The sequence below is a fragment of the Pelodiscus sinensis genome, chromosome Z (assembly GCF_052426305.1).
Source record: "Pelodiscus sinensis isolate ZL-2025 chromosome Z, ASM5242630v1, whole genome shotgun sequence".
In the NCBI taxonomy this organism is placed as follows: domain Eukaryota; kingdom Metazoa; phylum Chordata; order Testudines; family Trionychidae; genus Pelodiscus; species Pelodiscus sinensis.
This window is the reverse complement of record NC_143085.1, coordinates 30,864,605-30,887,954: the sequence shown is the minus strand read 5'-3', so window position 1 is coordinate 30,887,954 and position 23,350 is coordinate 30,864,605. Positions and strand designations below refer to the sequence as shown.

General features: G+C 41.7%; 2 protein-coding genes across 5 annotated transcripts in view; one reads left to right on the top strand and one right to left on the bottom strand.

Annotated features, from left to right (window-relative positions):
- SETD1B (SET domain containing 1B, histone lysine methyltransferase) overlaps positions 1–4,704 on the bottom strand; it is a 117,781-nt gene extending 113,077 nt beyond the window's left edge. For both annotated transcript variants that reach the window (XM_075898630.2, XM_075898631.2), the window contains exon 1: positions 4,543–4,704. The gene's annotated coding sequence lies outside the window, so the exon portion shown is untranslated. The remainder of the gene's footprint in view (positions 1–4,542) is intronic.
- Positions 1–12,293, top strand: part of RHOF (ras homolog family member F, filopodia associated) — a 57,366-nt gene extending 45,073 nt beyond the window's left edge. For all 3 annotated transcript variants that reach the window (XM_089775160.1, XM_075898637.2, XM_075898636.2), the window contains 3 exons: positions 6,585–6,694; positions 9,722–9,856; positions 11,326–12,293. In XM_089775160.1, coding sequence (XP_089631286.1) covers positions 6,585–6,694; positions 9,722–9,856; positions 11,326–11,490 — 410 coding nt within the window. In that variant the 3' untranslated portion in view covers positions 11,491–12,293. The remainder of the gene's footprint in view (positions 1–6,584; positions 6,695–9,721; positions 9,857–11,325) is intronic.
- Positions 12,294–23,350: the final 11,057 nt, after the last annotated feature.

Sequence of the window (23,350 nt, the reverse complement as noted above, 5' to 3'; positions counted from 1 at the left end):
TGGAAAACATTTTTTTGGTCATTGGCTGCTTACCCACAGAAAAATCAGTCTGGGGCCACACACAGGTGAGAAGCAAAACATCTCTAAACACATCCTCACCGACACGGCCCCTGAGAAGGATAAAGACATTGCCCATATTCCCCTCGCACACCAGAACCTAGTGGAGCCAAGGCTAATAGATTTTATATACTTCAGCTCCACAAGAAGGTGGCAAGGGGGCTGGAGCACCAGCATAGGTTTCCCAGTGCTGGGGGAAAAGGGCCTGAGCCAGATCTAGGCAAGCCAGGGGCTGCATCCTGGTCTTTAGATTCCCTATCCCTCTTTAAAGTCAAATTCTCTGAGACTTGGTCTAAGCATTCTTATGTGCTGATTCTCGTTACATGGGCAGTATGTTATAAAATAGAGAAACAGTTCACTCGTATTTATTCAGTAGATTCCTACAAAGTACAACAGTCAGGATAGGATATATGCCCAAGTTTCTTGGATGTAAGAGAAAATTGTAATTATGTCCCTGTGCAGAGTGAGTATTATATGCAAGCAATCCAACTTGCATAGGGCCTCATAAAGGCTGAGATGCACTCTGTTTTTCCTTCTGGAAGTGAGACTGGGGGAGACTTAGGCAACTCATGGCCTAACTCCTTCCTCTTTTCCTGTTCCCCATCAGATGGAAGCTGCACCTTTTCTTAAGGCCAGATTGTGACAGAGGCAAGCATGGCAAGGAATGAAGGAATGTGCAGGCAACTTGTTCTGGGCACAAAGCGGAAGGAAAATACTGCTAAGTAGCAGTTATTTTACCATACTGTGGGAAGAGAGTTCGAAAATTTTGAAAGAAAAAAATTAAATATTTAAAAAGAACCTTAATGAACTGTTCATACAACACTTTTGACATAATAGAGAGAGGAGAATCAAAACAGACTGAAAACAGAAAATCAAAGGTTTTGTGTCTGAGCTCAATGGCCCCTTCAGTTCTATCTCATCTTGTGCAATTTTAGTTTTAAATCCACAGTGAGGAAATTCTGACCACAGCCTGGGTAACCTTACTGAGACTAGGGTGTTCTCACACATCTAATCTTGCATGTCATCATCAGGGTGAAAGCTATGAAAGGGTACATCTTTGAGAAGGTTTTGGATTTTTTTGAGAGAGACAGAATGATGAAAACTTGATGCTTCTACCATTTTGACAATTTTAGTACTATGTTTGAGAGAAAGAAAAAAGGCTTACTTTTTGGATCTAACTGGACCCAGATTAATTAAAGGTACAATGGTCCAGCCTCTCAAAATGTTATTTACTGTAATAGCTTCCTGTCAAACCTGAGGCATAGCAAACAAATTGAAATTCATAATCATCTGATAGGTATTCATTAGCCTGATTAAGAGATTTTATATCACTTCCTAGTAGACAGTTGTCCGTGTTACATAGACTGCCACCGCAACTGACATGTAATTAGCCCTTTTGTTGACCATCTCATTAGGGGGACCCAGGAATGAAAGGGGATTGGTTATGCAAGTGGAAGCTGCCATCCAGAGTTGGATGAAGCACATTGGAAGTTCTTTCCCTGTTCCGCAAATGTCAGGTTTTTTAAAGTTTTGTTAAATAACATTTCCATAATATTTTAAAATGTTAGTTAGGTTGCAATCTCATATTTTTGTCTGACAAGATTTAAATTATGAAATTACTGGGCTTTGCAACACCAGGCGATCTCAGGGCCAGCCCGAGGTATTCTGGTGGCACAGGCGCGCAGCACCGCCCCTGGGTGCACGACGCATGCGCGGGCCTGCCCATGGAGAGCAGGCCCACCCCCCGAGGGTGTGCAGGTCTGCGCACGGCGCATGCACAGCCCAGCTACAGCCGCTGGCACGCAGCCAGGGCCCACCCCCAGTGCTCATGGTGCATGTGCGGCCTGGCTACAGCTGCTGACGTGCAGCCCGTGCCCGCCCCTAGGGCGCACGGTGCAAGTGCGGTTCAGTCCGGCCTGGCTGTTGCTGCTGGCACATGCGCCAGGCCACGTAGGGCCCCGCAGCCACGCACCCCTTACAGCTGCTATCAGGCACCCCCCCCATCAGTTAGTGCCCTGGGCAGCTGCCCAGCTTGCCCATGCCTCCATCCAGCCCTGGGCGGTCTGATGCTATAGTAACCAACTAAACCAAGGAGCTGGTGATGCCAGGGAAGGGTTGAAATGAATCCTGTCTAGAAACAACTTTCATGATTTGCTTTATCTTTCTGTACATGCTGGATCTTTCCTAAGCCTGATCCACTCTACTTCCCCAATGTAGATTGTTTTGATTGGTCACTCTGTGTATCAGTGCTCTCTATTAGCTAGGTATTGATTTGGGTTGCTGTTCTTCCCAGAGTCCTCTATGGCCCAATCTTTTCCTTCACTCTTATTCTGGCTGGAGGGGATGGAAATCATCCAGCAGTGTAGTTACAATATGCACATCTCTGGCCTCTACCCCCAACTACTTTCTGGCAATTAATTGCAAAAACATTTGGGATATATCATGTAATTTCAGATTAAGTAGACATACCTAAGATAAACCTGTACAAGCCTACTGAGAATCCTGATCAACTGTTTGTAGCGCTACTGTGTGCTGAAGCACGTACTGCTATATCTTCACTACTCCAGGACTTGTCTTTATCTAGCAGCTCAATTAAAGCTAGCTCAGATATGGTCCTGCAATTGCAGAATAAACAAACCTTTTGTTCCAGCATGCCTGCCTTCACACAGGTTTTGTTGTTTGTTTTTTACAAGAAAAGATAATGTACATTAACTCAGACAATAGGACTTCATATACAGGCAACCATTTCCTGTTGCACTATTCTATTTATACATCTGCCACAAAGCAAGTGTCTGTTTGCAACAGAGAGAGCTTGAAAGTGTCCATCCTCCAGTGTTTAAAAAGATCAACTTGAGCTGGCTAAAATTATAACCCAGAATGATTTTTAATAACCAACTCTGTAGCTGTTAATTTCTGTAGAGATGAATAACAAATATGCACTCCCCAGAATCAGATCATGCTACATTTCCATAAACCATGTTGTTTTCTATTTTTATTTCTAAAAATAAATGCCCGGTTCTCCCCAACCCATCATCCACAACTTTGATTGTGAAGATGAAACCATGTGATGTCACATCTATCCATTTTGTTTCTCATTATGGCACATCTGTTTCTTTTACATCATGGCTATGTCTACACAGCAGTGCAACTATTCCACGTCTTTTGAGCTCACCCATTATTTTGAAATATATTGGGCTTGCTATTCCGACGTCCCTGTAAACCTCATTCAATGAGGAGTAAGGGATGTTCTGGAATAGTGATTTATTTCAAAATATGTGCTGTGTAGACAACGTCAAAATTTCAAAATAACATTGAAATAAGATATGCAATTTATGTTGCTCAAATTGCGAAGCTTATTTCAACCAGTGTAGACTTACTCCCATCAAAAGAAGCTCTTTTGAGATCTCTAGCATGTCATCAGACTAAGTATTTCTGCTCTGTTCCAACTTGGACCAGGTCATCATGACTTAGTAAAATGGAACATCCATTAATCTATTTCACAAATTACCACTATTATGGCAAAGTAGCAGCAAACTAATTGAGATGCTGTAGTGGTTAGGCTTGATAATTTTGTAAATGGATGCTAGAGGATTACTTGATTGCATACAGTTGCCTTTGTGGATTCTAAAAACAATAACATATGAGTGAAAAAAGCACATGAGCACATGTACAAACACATCCTAGCCATATTGCTTTAGAACTGTTTTACTTTTTGCCCCTCTCCTGACGTTTAATACAATTTTAGATGATCACTTAAGTAAAGTATTACATTATCAAAAAAACTGGAAAATCTGATGCAAACAACTAGGTGGATTTCAGAAAATGAGAAGGATTAGAAATAGTTACTGAATGTTGTATACACACTGATGAGCACAAAAAAATTCCTTAATTATCTTATTTTGGGATTAATAATTTAAGGGCCCGATTCTGTACTGTGTTTAGTGTCTCTTTTGAAACACTAATTGCTCTTACATCCACTGAAATAAAAGGCTCTTGGCACCACACAGAATTGGGTCCTGACCAATCATCCTTTATGCAAATAGTTGTGGTAACCTGAATAATAGGTTATTTACTAAGGAATCCTGTTACCAGCATGAGTTAAATATTCAGAGAGATTTGAAAGCAATATTATTCTTTTTGTACCTATGCTCTTTGTTATAGCACCATACTTTGAAGTCAAGCATTTTGAGTACAATAGTGCAAAAGCATTGTTTGGAATATTGTGATACAACAGCCGTATATTATATATGGCTTCATCTTCACAATCAACAGTTATTATATTGCAACTGTTAGCAAAGGAATACTGTATATATAATACTGATGCAAAGATTTTATTTGTGATCTTATTTGGGCAGGAATTATTATACAAAAATATAGAGGTATCAGACACCCATGGTGTTCAGTAAATATATGAAAATGATAATCCAAAAAGAATTAGCATTCCTGGATCACTATTTGGGAAGTAAGAACTTCCTGCTGACATACCTGACACATGGACAGCACTCAAGCAGTCACCCAAGTCTTTGCTGTCTGCTTAAACATCTGCTGATGCCTTCTGGAAAACACTAAAAAACATCCCATTGAAACACTGGCCTTTGATGAAACAGTATCTTTGATTTCTTGGTGCAACTGCCTCTGATGCTGATTGGCCACCTCAAGCCACTTGCTCGTTGTGACATCACAGTGCTCTGATTTAAAGGTGATGAATATATCATAAATACAAGCAGACCAGATTTCTCATGTGAATGTGTGTGAATAGTAAAATGAATTCCCTACAGATATGTTTACACTTCATTCCTCTCTCTCGAGAGAGAGAGAAGAATGCAAATGCAGACACCTGAAATTGCAAATGAAGCGGGCATTTAAATATCTGCACTTCATTTGCATAATCCCATTATGGCACTATTTCGAAATAATGCTATTTCGAGAGAAAAACGGGATTATTTCAAGATAAAACCCTTCCCTCAAAATAACCCTTAAACCTCATTTTTTGAAGAGTAAGGGTTATTTCGAGGTAAGGTATTAACTCAAAATAAACCCATTTTTTCTCTCAAAATAGCACTATTTCGATATAGCACCATAACACAATTATGCAAATGAAGCACAGGATATTTAAATCCCAGCTTCATTTGCAATTTCAGGTGTCTGCGTTTGCATTCCAAGAGAGAGAGAAAGAGAGGAACAAAGTGTAGACGTACCCTACGTGTCGAATTCCTAAAAGGACATTTTAAAAAATATTCCAGGTGGCATCAACAGCTCTGTTAAGGCCCATTTCAGAGATCAGTTAAGACTGGCACATGTTGCTGTGTGTCTTGTAAAATCAGCTGTCAGCTGATGATAATACTGTTTAGAAGTGGGCATGCTGCACTGTGTAGCTTTTGAGGCTATCTGCTTATTAATGAATCACAATCCATCTGAGGGATGGCAATTGTCATCCTCATGACCTCTGTTCACTGTTATCAGAAAGAAATTAGTTTGTTATTTAGGCCTTTTCATAATGCTGTATTCACATCTTGCAAAAAGTGGGCCTGTTATCTGTCCTCTGTTGAACCTTGTATGTCAGCAAGACTGGCCAGTTCCGCTGTCCTGGTGCATTGTGGGAGGGGCCGGGGTCCAACCCAAGCACCGCCCAGCCCTGCTCTGTGCCCACCATGCTCGTCTCCCCCTTTGTCATCTCTCCCTCTTTCCCCCCCTCCCCGGAGCTCCATGGTGGGGACCTGGAAAGCCCCAGCTTGGCACAGGCTGGGGAGGGAAGGGGGGTGAGAGAGAGAGAGAGAAATGCCCAACAGGCTGTCATGGAGGGGAGAGGGAGAGAGGGGTTTTTCTCCTTGGCCTCTGATGACAGAACAAGAAGCAATGGGCTTAAACTGCAGCAAGGGAGGTTTAGGTTGGACATCAGCAAAAACTTCCTACCTGTCAGGGTGGTTAAAACACTGGAATAAATTGCCTAGAGGGGTTGTGGAATCTCCATCGCTGGAGATATTTAAGAGTAGATTAGACAGACACCTGACAGGGATGATCTGGACGGTGCTTGGTCCTGCTGTGAGGCCAGGGGACTGGACTCTCAAGGTCTCTTCCAGTTCCAGGATTCTGTGATAGTTTTTAATCAGTAATTGGTTACCAGCCTAGACTCATGGTGTTTGTGTTTCTACTAATAAAGACAATCCAGTCTTCATGTTTCAGATCCTGCAGCATATTTGTTTCCCACTTCATATCAATTTTCAAAATATTAAACATTTTGGGAAAAATCTTTTTCTTCTATATTGAGATTTCACAAGGATTCCATTTTTATAGACCTTTTTATTATCAACTTGTTGCTCTTAAATATATCGTCTTGTCCGTTTTCAAACAAGGAGCTCATCTTATTAAGGCCAATGATTTATATACAACATTTGCAAGCTATATAATTAGTGTTTTTAAGACAAAATTGATACCATGGTCAATGGGAATGCATTTTAAAATATCTATATTGTAATACTGTAAAGAATGAGGTTTCTTTTATTCAAAGCATTTATCTTCTTTTCCAGGGCAGGAAGATTATGATCGGCTACGACCACTTTCATACCAGAATACAAACTTGGTCTTAATTTGTTATGATGTTATGAACCCTACTAGCTATGACAATGTTTTAATTAAGGTAAGAGACCTTCAAAATCACGTGACTCATTCATGTTAAATTACTTGGCTATATGGCTGACATGACTGATTTGGAACAAAGCTTTTAGCATCTCCACTCCCCAAGATTATAATTAATATATGCACTGTTCATATATCACTCATCTAGCAATGGGCCTAAGACAGACAGCGATCTGAATAAGAGTTTCTCCAATATTTATGGGTGTTCAGATTTTGGGACTGGGTTTATGGTCCTCTTTGTTTCAGTATAAAAAATACTGAGAAACCAGAAGAGTTTAATCTAATTCTCCATGAGTACTTCATGTAAAGCTTATCTTCTCTGCATCTTTTTATTCATATATATTTGTTCTGCTGTTGTTTTCCCAAAGAACTCCTACACTTGGCTTTTAACAACAAGTAGTCCTATTCATGACTCCCTGCTGCAAGGCTGACTAGGACACAAATCAGGAAAGCAGAAATTTTAAATTCAATTCCATTGCTCGAGTTACTAAGAAATTTTTTACTATAATTTAGTTTCAGTTCTGTGATTGATAGACATGTTGGCCTAAAGATAGTAAAGAAACACCACTTTTGTGTTCTTAAGGCTCAAAATGAGACCTATAGCACCTGAAAGTGATTGTACTCCAACAGTGAATTTCCTCCTGATCATAAATCTTCCTTTGTTAGTTAAAATCCATAATTCCATCACTGACTTCTATAAATTCTGTAAAAACCAATTTTCTCTATTTCTCTAAGAGTTCCACACTCTTCCTGTTCACTTTGTTGACTTCAGCAACATTGTTAATGTATGCAGCTGTTCCTGCTGCCACAATATGTATAAACTAGAACAAAATTCCTATTTTTAAAAGATATTAAACATTATTAAACAAACAAAAAAAAACCCCTCTTGGTGAAATAACTATCAGTGTCTGTCTAATCTCTCTAAGCAGCAATCCACTCCATGGCTGTGTCTACACTGGGCCATTTATTCCGGAAAATCAGCCGCTTTTCCGGAATAAGCTGCGAGCTGTCTACACTGGCCCTTGAATTTCCGGAAAAGCAACGATGCTCTACTGTATAAAATCAGCCGCTATTCCAGAAAAACTATTCTGCTCCTGCTCGGGCATAAGTCCTTATTCCAGAACACTGTTCTGGAAAAGGGCCAGTGTAGACAGCCCAGTAGTCTTTTCCGGAAAAAAGCCCTGATGGTGAAAATGGCAATCGGGGCTCTTTTCCGGAAAAGCGCGTCTACATTGGCCACAGATGCTTTTCCGGAAAAGGGGCTTTTCCGGAAAAGCAGCCTGCCAATGTAGATGCTCCTTTTCCGGAAAAACTGAAAATGGAATAGTATTCCGTTTTAAGCATTTCTGGAAATTCATGCCAGTGTAGACACAGCCCATCTGTTTTAGAATATATGATGATCTAGCCCTTTCACTCCTTTAAAGGATTTGATTTTTTTACAACTTGTTTTCTAAGCAGTTCTGAAATCATTAATAAATAGTGAAATAACACCAGGTTTGTGTATGAAGGAGGTGAATTTGATTCTAAAATTAGTGTTGTATGGTTTTAGGTATCAGCAGGGCTTGACAAACCCCGGCGAGAGCTACTCGCCAGTCCTGCACCGTGCATGCACCAGATTGGCACTGTGCATGCGCAAAGCACCAGCGAATGGGGCGCACGGAGCAACCTGCTGAAATCTGCTCGCCACAGGCGAGTAGATTCAGCGGTTTGTCGAGCCCTGGGTATAAGTGACATGTAAGTGTAGGCACCTCTTTACATCTTTGAATGTAGTATTTCTGCTCAGTCTTTGTGATACTATAAAGTAAAAGTTTAAGACTAAAACCAGATAAAAATAAACTAAGGCCACATCTATACTCACCCACAGATTGATGCTTCAGAGGTCAATCTTCTGGTGCTCAATTTAGTGAATCTAGTAAAGATCCACTAAATCAAATGCTGAGGGCACACCATTGGTGCCAGTACTTCTAGTCATCACAAGGAATAAGGGAAGTCAGCGGGAGCATTTCTCCTATCCACTTCTTACTGTGGGGGCAGTGCCAAAGTTTGAATCAAGACACATGGATTCCAGCTATGCAATTAACCTAGCTGGAGTTGCGAATCTAAATTTGAACTAATCTCCTAGTATAGTAGACCTGCCCTAAGTAAGACTAGTCTGGATTCTGATCTTGAATCTGACTTCAGAGGATTTATTCTGGATTACACTAGGGTCAGTGAACAATCTGGGGGTGATTAAGGAATGCAAGATCATCCCCTGAAGAAACTGCCATTTTTCTAAACTGCTCTGTCTCAAACCTGCATTCATGTATTAAAACACAATGTGGCTGTGTCTAGACTGGCCAGTTTTTCCGGAAAATCAGCTGCTTTTCCGGAAAAACTTGCCAGCTGTCTACACTGGCTGCTTGAATTTCCGCAAAAGCACTGACTTCCTACTGTAAGAAATCAGTGCTTTTTGCGGAAATACTATGCTGCTCCCATTCGGGCAAAAGTCCCTTTTGCGCAAAAGTTTTGCGCAAAAGGGCCAGTGTAGACAGCTGAGATTTGTTTTCCGCAAAAAAGCCCCGATCACGAAAATGGCAATTGGGGCTTTTTTGCGCAAAAGTGCGTCTAGATTGGCCAGAGACGCTTTTTCGCAAAAAGGACTTTTGCGGAAAAGCATCCGTGCCAATCTAGACGCTCTTTTCCGAAAATGCTTTTAAAAAGCATTAAAAGCATTAAAAGCATTTGCGGAAAATCATGCCAGTCTAGACGTAGCCTGTATGTGAAGGAGATATAGGAAGATCCATGCAGAGTTAGCCCTCCATGAGCAGAGAACAGTTTACCTCTGAATACTTTAAGAAAAAGAGGGGCCTCGTGCATTTACAGATTAGGTTATGGCATATCTAGAAATACTCAAAGAATATCCTACTCTGATCCAGTCATTGGATACTTTCTACAGTTTTGTTGTAAATTGAATGATCATTTTTTCCTAGGCATTATCATTTTGATTTTTTAAAAAAGTTTACCTAAATGTTTTGTTTTCCACCATCAGTGGTACCCTGAAGTAAGTCACTTTTGCCGGGGAGTCCCTCTAATACTTATTGGCTGCAAAACAGACCTTCGAAAAGACAAAGAATATTTACGTAAGCTCAGGTCTTCTCAGCAGGAACCAATCACATATAACCAGGTACAGAGGATTGCATTTAAGAGTTTTGTCCTTTGCATGAACGATAAGCAAATTTCCTGTAATGTGGTATTATTACTCATGACTAGTAAGCGCTGCCATGACTAATCTAAGGGGATATGAAATTTTGACTCAAAAAGGAACATCTCACCTCAAACGTTACTGTTGCTTAGTGATGCAAAATTTACCTAGCAGGCAATACTTGACGCAATTAACCAAGGCTCACACTTTACAGATGGGGAAAGTTAGTCAAAAATGGAGTGACTTGTTCCTTTTTGTACAGGAAGCTTCTATAGAAATGAAGCTGGAGCCTTCTGCTGCCTCCTTGTTCTTTCCTGTAACATGTAGTCATCCCTCCCATTACAGGTCATTGACACAGCAGCAAAATTTGAGTATTCTGTATACAGCTTTAGGCAACAACAGCTTCATGTGTACCAAATTTTGCAATATTAAAAAAGGAGAACTAATGAATGTTATAGACTATGAAAGAGAACTATTGCTGCATCAGTGTCAGAAATTATGATGTTATTTCCAGTAAGTCAGAAACAAAAATATCTGTGTGACTTTGTGAAATTCTGCATATTGTCTCAGATTGCATGTAATGATTCTGTTTGACAATGTCAGGCATAAGACTGTAACATTTTATTAATAAGTTCAGCTTAGGTGCTGCCAACAGCCTTGAAACTGTTATGCCCATAAGATATTGTAGACATTTATGAAAACTCCTAAGAAAATCACTCCTAAGAGCAGTGCACTTCAAGATGCCTTGTGTATTATGATCCATTTCCACTTCTTTATTAAATGCCATACCTTAAACTGACTCATCTGTCTGGTTGAGTCATCTTCTGAAATCACCCACACTATTCTTGGCTCATGCAGAAGAGGCCACTCATGCTACATAAGAAGTTTCCAATGCCAAGACCTGAATTTGAGATTCAAACACTGATCTTCCACCACGGGAGCCTGCTTGCTTCTGAAAAGTAGAGAAATTACATGTATAATTGTGGTCAGGTCAATTTGATTATACTGTAGGAAGATCATACTATGGACCCAACTTTCAAATATGGGTCCTGACAGACTGGATACATACCTTATTGCTAATGTCAATGTTCAAGTATGGGTTTTGGAAGTTCTGTTTAGAAGCTAAACTTGAAAAAATGTGGGCTTTAACACAACAAGGTGGGTAAAACCTACACACCTAAGAGTCTCCGCTGCATTGCGCATCCAAGCTAGCTCTTAGATTAATTTTTAAAAATCAGAAAAGTTCTAAGTGGAGCCCTTCTATTTACCCTTATTAAATATTTGCATTACAGTAAGGCTTTGGAGTAATACCACCTATTCCTTAATTCTACAAACAAAAGCATCTGGCATCTTTTGGCTGAGTCCACTGTATGAGGCCTCTTCAGAATTATTCCCTTTTTCCCATTTTAAACTCCAATAATACTTACATTTACTACATTCCTTTCTTCTAGGGTGAAGCAACTTGTCAGCAGATAAAGGGAGAAGCTTATCTGGAGTGCTCAGCCAAATATCGAGAAAACGTAGAGGATGTTTTTAAAGAAGCAACAAACATTGCACTGAGTGCCATGAAAAAAGCTAAGCGCCGAAAAAAGAGGAAACGCTGTGTGATATTATGACAATCTAGACCACTGAGACTGTAGAAGAGCTTATTAAAATCTTTACACTTATTACCAATAGTTTATTTAAAAAAAAATAGTACATTTTTATTCCTGCATTGATTTTATTCTTAATAATTGATTTAATACCTTTGTATGCTTTTGATGCCCTTCATATGAAGATTTCAAAGTGCTTTATCAATATTAGTTTGTGGTAGATGGTTGTGTAAGTTTTGTTCCTGATCGTAAATCTCAGCCAAATTCCTGTCCATACACTGACAGTTTTTATTGCTCATAGTTTTATTCTAGCACCTAAATGCTGTACTGTCGGCTCTGATTTATTGGCCTTGTTCACTACTGAATTAACATGGAAAAGATAGAAATGGTTACTTCTCTCAAAGGCAGAGTGAAGTTAAATCAGAACAGACTAGCAGATTCACACAGGATAAAAATCAAAGTTCCATATTGATGAGTTGTAATTATAATTACAAATCAACAGCTCTATTAACCATTCCTCTCTGAGTAGCTTCAAGCAACTATGTACATATATTATTCTGCTGCTCCTTTATTAGAATGACCACTGTGTAAAGCAGCTGTTTGGAAACCCATTGTGTGGTCTCCCCCGATTGGATTTATGATCATGGAAAATTTTTTGCATCATTTATTATAGTCTACTCAAAGTATTCAGTGCAGATATGATGCATCTTGCTGAACAGTTTCTCTCTAGCAGGTTAATGCAGCCACTTTTTAGAAACCCTATGGGAGCCTCTTATGTGCAATACAAGCAATACTTATTTTAAAATAAAAGTGCAATTTATTTAATACCAAGTGTTTGTGTCACATGTGGCAAGTCTAAGTAGCTCATCCGTGTTGAGAATTACGTGATGAATCATCTCTGCTGCCTCACAATGACTGTTTTACCTTCAGGGACATCTAGTTAAAAATGCATGCATCTCAATTTCTTCCCATTTAAGCAAGAGGAATCGTCCACTCAAATTAGCATCTATATACCCCAAGACTTCAAAAAATCTGTGAGAAATTTCACATACAGGAGATGGCTACAGCTGAAGATCTTTTCCTCACTCATATTGCACTACAGAAATAGCATGTTTTAAAAAGATATTTTGCAGTAGATGTGGTGTTTCCAAAATATTCTATAGTTTGGGCTGTAATGTACTTTCTAGGGGAGATTAGGTTGTGTTCATAGCATGTCAGCAAGTTCTTTCTCTTTGACAGGCTTACATGAGCAGTTTTTGTCAGGATTCCTGCTAAACACTTGTAAATTAAAGCTTAGCCTGAAAATAACCTGGCCTTTGGAATTTACGTTTCCAATTTAAGCTTAATTTGGTTGTGGACACAGCAGATAGATGCTGGATTGCTCCAACATGGATTCTTCTGTTACCCTTGTGTTGGATGCTAATGGGAGGCAAAACAAGCCTTGGACATTCTATTCATCTCTAGAGGCAGTATGCTCAGTCTGAACATGAAGGGAAGGAGGGAAAACATTCATAGCTGTATAAAAAAAGCCACAACTTTGATCAGGAGCTACACAGCCTTTATCAGGTAGAAAAACAGTATGATGTGAAGGGATGTTTTCCTAGCAGTGAGGGATAAAACAAGTTTTAATACAGTTTAAACTGTAGCATATAGGCAAAAATTCAGTAATACTCTAAAAAAAGCAATACCTAATATGGTAATACTAATTCTGTTTATTGCATACAGTGCACAAAGGGCCCCCACTAACAAATATGGGGATGAAACCAGACAGTTGCTATGCTGTCATATGAAAATAGTAAGATCAAAAGCACCCGCTATCACCTGTGGGTGAACACGTTTCAAAGTGATCACTCTCCTGCCTTATCAGTCCTCATCCTCAAAACAAACCTGCTCAACATTTTCAAAAGATGAGCCTAGTAGCTTAAATTTGTAACTTTGCTTGACAGTAAAAATCATGGAATAGACAGACACACTGAATTTATGGTTTATTATCAGGGAGGGGGCAGCTTCTGCAGGCTCCTGAGCAAGGTGTGTGAAGGGGAGGCTGGCTCTATGCCTCTAAAAGAGCAGGGTCTAAAGTAGAAAGGGTGGGGTCAGGGACAGCCAGCCTTCAGCACTGCCACTCTGGTGCTAGGCCTGCCCACAGACCTCAGCAAACTTGCCTGGGCACTTATTAATGGATCTCAAAGTCATTGTATTATTTCAAACTCAGTTCAGAAGCCAAATCCACACAGAACCTACAGAACTTAATCTCATTTACAAGTTTGATTCCTACTACAAAAGTCTCTTACATGGTCCGCTACATTTCACACCTTAATGACTTAAAAAACAAACAAAGGGTTCTTAGAGTGGGTATTAAGTATTCTTATCAGCTTCATTTAGCATGGACACTTTGACAATTTCTTTCCCCTTTTTTCCCTCTTCTCTCCCTCCCCATTCCCTCTCTGTGCTATTTATTTGAAAACTAGACCCCTTAAACTTCATTCATCTGAAGAAGTGGGCTGTGCCCACAAAAGCTCATGACACCACTTATTTTATTTGTTAGTCTTTAAGATGCTGCAAGATTATTTGTTGTTTTTTAAGTTTTTCCAGTTACAGACTAACACAGGCACCCTTCTGAAACTTTTGATGGGTATGTTTACCAGAGCCCAAATGCTTCTCTCTCACACCAACAGAAGTTATAATCATAGTATAATCATAGAATACTAGGACTGGAAGGGACTTGGAGAGGTCATCGAGTGCAGTCCCCTGCCCCCATGGCAGGACCAAATGCTGTCTAGACCATCCCTGATAGACATTTATCTAACCTACTCTTAAATATCTCCACAGATGGGGATTCTACAACCTCCCTGGGAAACTTATTCCAGTGTTTGACTACCCTGACAGTTAGGAATTTTTCCTAATGTCCAACCTAAACCTCCCTTGCTGCAGTTTAAGTCCATTGCTTCTTGTTCGAGCCTCAGAGGCCAAGATGAACACGTTTTCTCCCTCCTCCTTGTGACACCCTTTTAGATACCTGAAAACGGCTATCATGTCCCTCCTCAGTCTTCTCTTTTCTAAACTAAACAAACCCAATTCTTTCAGCCTTCCTTCATAGATCATGTTTTCTAGACCTTTAATCATTTTTGTTGCTCTTCTCTGAACCCTCTCAGATTTCTCCACATCTTTCTTGAAATACGGTGCCCAGAACTGGACACAATACTTCAACTGAGGCCTAACCAGTGCAGAGTAAAGCAGAAGAATGACTTCTCGTGTCTTGCTCACAACACACTGTTAGAAAAAAGCCTACTCCCCCAGTAAAAAAGTTTGGCCAGGCTGCTCTTGCTATAGTAGGCTGCAGTACTCCTTGGGAGAAACCGGCCATACCCTTCCTGCATACCATTGCCTTTAGAAAAAGGGAAGATGTGAAAAGGGGAAAATAGCCTCAGACTCTCCCACCCGTCACCTTGGCATGAGAACTGCGGGGCTTACCTGGTCTCATGAAACCTGCACAGTTTCGGCCCAACCCCTGGGACACAGACCCCCCATTTGGTGACCATTGGGCCATATATGGTAATATGCAAGCACGGGAAAGCGATGTGCAGATTTGGGGATAAATACCCATCGCACAGTTCGCTCTAGGAGGTCTTCGCAACACACGTACCACCGTGCATATGCCTTCCCGTATACTTCAAAGCACTGCTGGCCTGATCAACTGACCAGCCACCTCCCCCGACTCTTGGGCGTAACCAAGGCCTTCACAACAGAACCGATATCTGTGAAATGTTCCGTGTGCTGTGTAAGTTGGTATTTATGATTTGATTTTCTTTGTTGTATAAGCTTAGTGTTCGAGTTGTTTTGGGTAGTACATAGAGTTTGTAGTTATCACTCTTACTTAATTAGTGTAGCTGGATATTGTTAGAATAGAGACTATTACCCTTGCCATTCCCATCCTTATACCTCTGACACGTTTAACTAGAAATCATAGAATAAATAATAAATACTATAAATTCATCACTGTCATAAATAAATATCCTTTATTTGCTAAAACTGTCCAGCTGGTTCTGTCCTTCCCCCCTTGGGTATGCATCATCGAACCTGTGATTCTCGCTATGACACCCTTTTAGATACCTGAAAACGGCTATCATGTCCCTCCTCAGTCTTCTCTTTTCTAAACTAAACAAATCCAGTTCTTTCAGCCTTCTTTCATAGGTCATGTTCTCTAGACCTTTAATCATTCTTGTTGCTCTTCTCTGGACCCTCTCCAATTTCTCCACATCTTTCTTGAAATACAGTGCCCAGAACTGAACACAATACTCCAACTGAGGCCTAACCAGTGCAGATTAAAGCGGAAGAATGACTTCTCGCGTCTTGCTCACAACATACCTGTTAATGCATTCCAGAATCATGTTTGCTTTTTTTGCAACAGCATCACACTGCTGACTCTGATTCAGTTTGGTGTCCACTATAACCCCTAGATCTCTTTCTGCCGTACTCCTTCCTAGACAGTTGCTTCCCATTCTGTATGTGTGAAACTGATTGTTCCTTCCTAAGTGGAGCACTTTGCATTTGTCTTTATTAAACTTCATCCTGTTTACCTTAGACCATTTCTCCAGTTTGCCCAGTTGATTTTGAATTATGACCCTATCCTCCAAAGCAGTCACAACCTCTCCCAGTTTGGTGTCATCTGCAAACTTAATAAGCGTACTTTCTATGCCAATATCTAAATCGTTTATGAAGATATTGAACAGAACTGGTCCCAAAACAGACCCCTGCGGAACCCCACTTGTTATACCTTTCCAGCAGGATTGTGAACCATTAATAACTACTCTCTGAGTACGGTTATCCAGCCAGTTATGCACCCACCTTATAGTAGCCCCATCTAAGTTGTATTTGCCTAGTTTATTGATAAGAATATAATGCGAGACCGTATCAAACGCCTTACTAAAGTCTAGGTATACCACATCCACCGCTTCTCCCTTATCCACAAGACTCATTATCCTATCAAAGAAAGCTATCAGATTGGTTTGACATGATTTATTCTTTACAAATCCATGCTGGTTGTTCTCTATCACCTTGCCACATTCCAAGTGTTTACAGATGATTGCCTTAATTACTTGCTCCATTATCTTCCCTGGCACAGAAGTTAAACTAACTGGTCTGTAGTTTCCTGGGTTGTTCTTATTTCCCTTTTTATAAATGGGCACTATATTTGCCCTTTTCCAGTCTTCTGGAATCTCTCCTGTCTCCCATGGTTTTCCAAGAAGGATAGCTAGAGGCTCAGATACCTCCTCTATCAGCTCCTTGAGTATTCTAGGATGCATTTCATCAGGCCCTGGTGACTTGCAGGCATCTAACTTTTCTAGGTGATTTTTAACTTGTTCTTTTTTTATTTTATCTTCCAAACCTCCCCCCTTCCCACTAGCATTCACTATGTTAGGCATTCCTTCAGACTTCTCGATGAAGACTGAAACAAAGAAGCCATTAAGAATCTCTGCCATTTCCATGTTTCCTGTTACTGTTTCTTGCTCCTCACTGACCAGTGGGTCTACCCTTTCCTTAGTCTTCCTCTTACTTCAAATGTATTTATAAAAAGTCTTCTTGTTTCCCTTTATTCCCATAGCTAGTTTGTGCTCATTTTGTGCCTTTTCCTTTCTAATCTTGCCCCTGCATTCCTGTGCTGTTTGCCTATATTCATTCTTTGTAATTTGTCCTACTTTCCATTTTTTATATGACTCCTTTTTTATTTTTAGATGATGCAAGATCTCATTGTTAAGCCAAGGCGGTCTTTTGCCATATTTTCTCTCTTTCCGATGCAGCGGAATAGCTTGCTTTTGAGTCCTTAACAATGTCCCTTTGAAAAATTGCCAAGTGTCCTCAGTTGTTTTTCCCCTCAGTCTTGATTCCCATGGAATTCCTCTCTGAGCTTACCAAAATCCACCTTCCTGAAATCCATTGTCTCTATTTTGCTGTTCTCCCTTCTACCCTTCCTTAGAATTGTAAACGTGATGATTTCATGATCACTTTCACCCAAGCTGCCTTCCACTTTCAAATTCTCAACCAGTTCCTCCCTATTTGTTAGGATCAAATCTAGAACAGCTTCCCCCTTAGTAGCTTTTTCAACCTTCTGAAATAAAGTCTCCAATGCAGTCCAAGAACTTATTGGATAGTCTGTGCCTCTCTGTGTTATTTTCCCAATATATATCTGGATAGTTGAAGTCCCCCATCACCACCAAATCTTGGGCTTTGGACGATTTTGTTAGTTGTTTAAAAAAAGCCTCATCCACTTCTTCCACCTGGGTAGGTGGCCTGTAGTAGACTCCTGGCATGACATCACCCTTGTTTTTAACCCCTTTTAGCCTAACCCAGAGACTCTCAACACTTCCGTCTCCTATGTCCATCTCCACCTGACTCCAAGTGTGTTCATTTTTAATGTATAAGGCAACACCTCCTCCCTTTTTCCCCTGTCTATCCTTCCTGAGCAAGCTGTACCCTTCCATACAAATATTCCAATCGTGTGTATTATCCCACCAAGTTTCTGTGATGCCAACAATGTCATTATTATACTTCTTGATTAGCACTTCCAGTTCTTCCTGCTTATTACCCATAATTCTCACATTTTTATATAGGCATCTAAGATCCTGATTTGACCTTGCCTTCCCGTTTTGCCCTGACTCTCCTTTCTCTCTGCCATTATAACCCATGCTCCCTCCCATTTCTGACCCATCTCCCAGGTCTCCATGTTCTCCACTTACCTGTGGGCTTTGCTTACCTGTCCCATTCGAACCTAGTTTAAAGCCCTCCTCACTAGGTTAGCCAGTCTGTATCCAAATAGGGTCTTCCCCCTCCTCAAAAGGTGAACGCTATCTCGGCCTAGCAGTCCTTCCTGAAATAGCATTCCGTGGTCGAGGAAGTTGTTCCAATAAAATATATTACCCATCTTACCATTCTATGGAATGACATTTTGCTATTATAGGGGAAATCAAGATAAATGTAGCTAAACATTAAAACTAACATTCGTTTTTACTTTAGCTGACAATGTATTTATTGGTCAGATCCAACAGGTTTCAGCATCACTCTTAAATGAAAATCTAATTTTTCTTCTATGAGTAATGTCCGAGGCTTAGTCTACACTGAGAGACAAGGTTGAATTTATTAAGGTCAATTTTCTAGCACCAATTTTGTAAAATTGAAGGTGCATGTCCCCATTGTGGGCAAGCGTTCAACATAGCCATCCTATTGGGGACATACTAACAGTTCCTGTCGCCCCATTGCATTCTGGGTTATGCACCCAGTGCTGTGTGTAGTTCTGGCTGCATGTTTGTGTCCCATAATTCACTCATCTCTCCCACCCTGCTTGAAAGCAAAAGGAAACAATATTTTTGCACCCTTTTTTCCCTGGTTATGCATGTAGATGCCATAGCAGGATAGGCATGGAACCTGTTCAGCAGCAAAATACTATGGCAATCATACTGACCAGCTTGCATCATATACTGTATATTATATATCCAGAGCATATTCAGGGCCCACTGGAATGAGGAAGAACTTTGGCAGGCCATAGTCAGATTCTTTTGTGAAGCATTTGAGATGACCAATGGCAGATGATGGCAGAATTTTATCCTACTGACACAAGAACACTAGTTCTGGTGTCATAGGACAAACACAGACTGGTGGGACCACATAGTTATGCAGGTATGGGATGATCAGCAGCAGCAGCTGTACAACTTTCACATGCCTAAGGCCACTTTCATGGAAGTTTGCAAATTGCTTTCCTCCACCCTGAAGCACAAGAATACCAGAATGAGACCTGCTCTTATAGTTGAGAAGCAAGTGGCAATAGCCCTGTGGAAGTTTGCAATGCCAGACAGCTGCCAGTCAGTTGGGAATCTATTTGGAGCACAGTAAGTACTCATTTTAACACATGCCTGTGTAACATGTTTTCACAACAGCATGATTTCTTTTAGGGAACGTTTTTCTAATAACATGACCGTCCTGAAAAAACACAAAAATTATCAAGTGGCAGACTACTTTGTGCAGCGGTATAAGTTGGTAAAAACAGTGGTAATATGCATGAGTGGATGAATACATGTAGTCACAGCGCTCCTCCGCTCACTCACGTGTTTACCTTTGTGTTTTAACGAACTGCGGTGACTTGCGTTGCTAGATACCTTGTGTTGCTAGATATCTAATGTTGCTGTTGATGACTCAGCAACAACAAAAAATTGACTTTGCCACCACTACCTGAAACGCTACCCCACCTTTTCCATTATTTTTAATGGGAAAATTGACCCCCACATCGCACATTTTTGCTTAGCACAAATGTTTTCAGAAACGCACCTATAGTGTTAAATAAGGAATTATTGTATAGCAATCTATGGGGGAGAGATGTTGTGATGCAAGTAGCCAGTGAATATCCTTTTGCTAGGAAAGATAGTGACTCTGAGAAATGTGCAGCAGGGGGCAGCAACCTTTCTGAAGTGTTGTGCCAACATTTAACCCTCCTGCCCTGGGTTATGCTGCTCTCCCAGGAGGGGGAGAACGGTTCTCTCCACCGCACACCCAGTGGACCACCTGACTCAATTAAACTTTTCTGCAGCCCACCAGTTGCGAATAGAAATTCACCATTAATTACATAATTACACCTGAGCCATTTTGCTAGTACTGCAGCAAGGGAGAATGGTTTAATTTAAATTATGAAACAGACTACGCATTTTATCTTTCTCGGGTTAGTTGATCAAACCTCATTTTAAATAAAGTAAAATATTAATTTATGTCCGATAGAAAAGGTTTTGGTGTTTCCTTTATTTACAGCAGGGGGGTGGAACCCTTTTTTGGGACAGGGCCACTGACCCACAGAAAAATCAGTTGAGGAACACACAAGCAAAAAGCAAAAAAACTCCAAAAACCTCCAGTCTTCACTGATGTGGCCCCCAACTGAGACACTTCACTCTTCTGGCATTCCGGCCCCATGGGGTGAGGGAAAGGGACTGGGAGGACTGAGGTTCAGGACTTCCCATAGGCCAGATTTACTCTTCTGGGATTCCAGGGTTAGTGGATTTTGGGGACCTCCTTAGGTTCAGTGTGGGGGACAGGGCTGCCAGCACATGGGCTAGGGATGCTGAATCTGGGCAGGAGATGGGATGCACAAGGGGGTGAGAAGAGTAGGATCTGGAAGCAAGTTTGGTGGCAGGAGAGGGTGTAGGGTGGGGATACCAGAGGGAGTTTGAGGATGTGAGGGGAGTACTGCAGAAAAGGTGAGAGGGTGGGAGTGCAGCCAAAGAGCTGCACATCACAACCCTTGTGGCTGGTTGATTATTGTGCAAATGGGTTGAAATTCTCATTCACACATTGACAAGATGAAAAGAAGATCCTGCTGTGATGGGGGGAAGGGAGGCAAAAGAGTAGGGAGTAAAGTGCAGCTTCTCCAAAGGAAACATTTCCCCCCTCAGTGCAGCCCTTGCCCCCTCCTTCACACTGCTTCTCCTCCCACATCCCTCTTCCCCTCAGCATACTCACTGCAGTGCTGGGACTCGCATCCCCTGGAAGCAGCACTGGGGCAAGTTGGGGCCAGGAGGAATCATAGAATACTAGGACTGGAAGGGACCTCGAGAGGTCGAGTCCAGTCCCCTGCCCTCATGGCAGGACCAAATACTGTCTAGATCATCCCTGATAGACATTTATCTAACCTACTCTTAAATATCTCCACAGATGGAGATTCCACAACCTCCCAGGGCCATTTATTCCAGTGTTTAACCACCCTGAAAGTTAGGACCGTTTTCCTAATGTCCAACCTAAACCTCCCTTGTTGCAGTTTAAGCCCATTGCTGCTTGTTCTAGCCTCAGAGGCCAAGATGAACACGTTTTCTCCCTCCTCCTTGTGACACCCTTTTAGATACCTGAAAACGGCTATCATGTCCCTCCTCAGTCTTCTCTCTTCTGAACTAAACAAACCCAATTCTTTCAGCCTTCTCTCGGAGGTCATGTTCTCTAGACCTTTAATCATTCTCATTGCTCTTCTCTGGACCCTCTCCAATTTCTCCACCTCTTTCTTGAAATACGGTGCCCAGAACTGGACACCGTACTCCAATTGAGGCCTAACCAGCGCAGAGAAAAGCGGAAGAATGGCTTCTTGTGTCTTGCTCACAACACACCTGTTAATGCATCCCAGAATCATGTTTGCTTTCTTTGCAACAGCATCACATTGCTGACTCATATTCAGCTCGTGGTCCACTATGACCCCTAGATCCCTTTCTGCCAAACTCCTTCCTAGACAGTCGCTTCCCACTCTGTATGTGTGAAACTGATTGTTCCTTCCTAAGTGGAGCACTTTGCATTTGTCTTTATTAAACTTCATCCTGTTTTCCTCAGACCATTTCTCCAATTTGTCCAGATCATTTTGAATTCTGACCCTATCCTCCACAGCAGTCACAACCCCTCCCAGTTTGGTATCATCTGCAAACTTAATAAGCAGATTGAGGAAAGAGGCAGACTCACTTCTCTGCCCAGCCTAGCCATTTTGCCCAGGGCTCACACCTCACCTGCAGCCTGTGAGTCTGTGTGTAGTGGGTCACTGGCGAAGGGGCTCCCTGCTCCCCCCCCACCTCAGTGCCCATGTGTGACCAGCCACCCAGCCCCAATCTATGGAGCTGGCCCAGCCCCTGGCCCCTCCTAGAGCAAAGAGCAGAGCCTGTAGCTCATGTGTACATGTGTTAACCACTTAACTCCTGGGAGATGCACACCCAGGCCAGGCAGGGGCAGCCCCAGGGACGTGCACACACATCTCCTACCTCCCCGCCCAGCAGGGAGTACCAGCCTGCAACTACCTGGCTGAGGCTAAAGCCACAGCATGGGCTCACTGCTGCACTGGGAGTGGGGTGGAGGTGGGGGGGGGAACTGAGCTCCAACCCCATGTGCCACGGAAAATTGGCTTGTGCGCTGTTGGTTGCCAACCTCTGATGCGCAGGATACAGTGGAGAACTTTGCCACGATAGAGTTTCTTAACTGTGGTGGTGCGACAGAGGGACGGCCAAAGAGAACAAATAGCAAGGAGCACTTTTTGATGGTGTTCTAGGTGCCCTTAGATCACAGGGGCATTTCACAGACATCAGCATAGGAAGGTTGGAAAGGGTGCATGATGTGACCATCTTTAAGAACTCCTGCCTCTTCAGAAAGCTGCAAAATGGAACATTTTTCCCCAGACAGGAAAATTAACATCGTAGGTGTTGAAATGCCAATAAAGATCCTTGGAGACCCAACCTACCTCTTGCTCCCATGCCTCATGAAGCCGTCAACAGACAGCCTGGACTGTAATAAGGAGCAGTTCAACTACAGGCTGAGCAAGTATAGAATGGTGGTAGAATTTGCTCTTGGATATTCAAAGGGGAGGTTTTGCAGTTTATTGAGTAGGTTAGAGCTTAAAAGCAACATTCCCAAGCTGTGACAGCTTGTTGTATGCTCCATAATATCTGTGAAAGGGAGAAATTGGTTGCTAGAATGGAGGGCTAAGGGAGCCACTAATAATCAGGAGCCAGACACCAGGGCAGTAAGGAGAGTTTACTGAAGTGCACTGCAAATCAGATAAGCTTTGAAAAAAAGTGTTGTGAATGGCCAGTCGTGTGTGTTGCTCTAAACAAGGTGTACTTGTCTGTAACTGCCTCCCCTCACGCAGCACAAGCAATAAAGCAACTGTTGTTGAGAAATCATCCATTTTTACTTAGGGAGCACAAAGAAACATGGACAGGAGTTCAGGGTGGGAGCAAAGTTCCCTCTAAGCTGTGTGGCAGCAGGGCCCTGCAGCTGCTTAATGAGCCTCACCCAGACAGAGGCTCAAGGCTCCCCACATAGCACTGCCTGGCTGGAGAGAAGCACTTCTTCCTCAGCTGCAGCAGCAGCTCCTTGCTGAGGA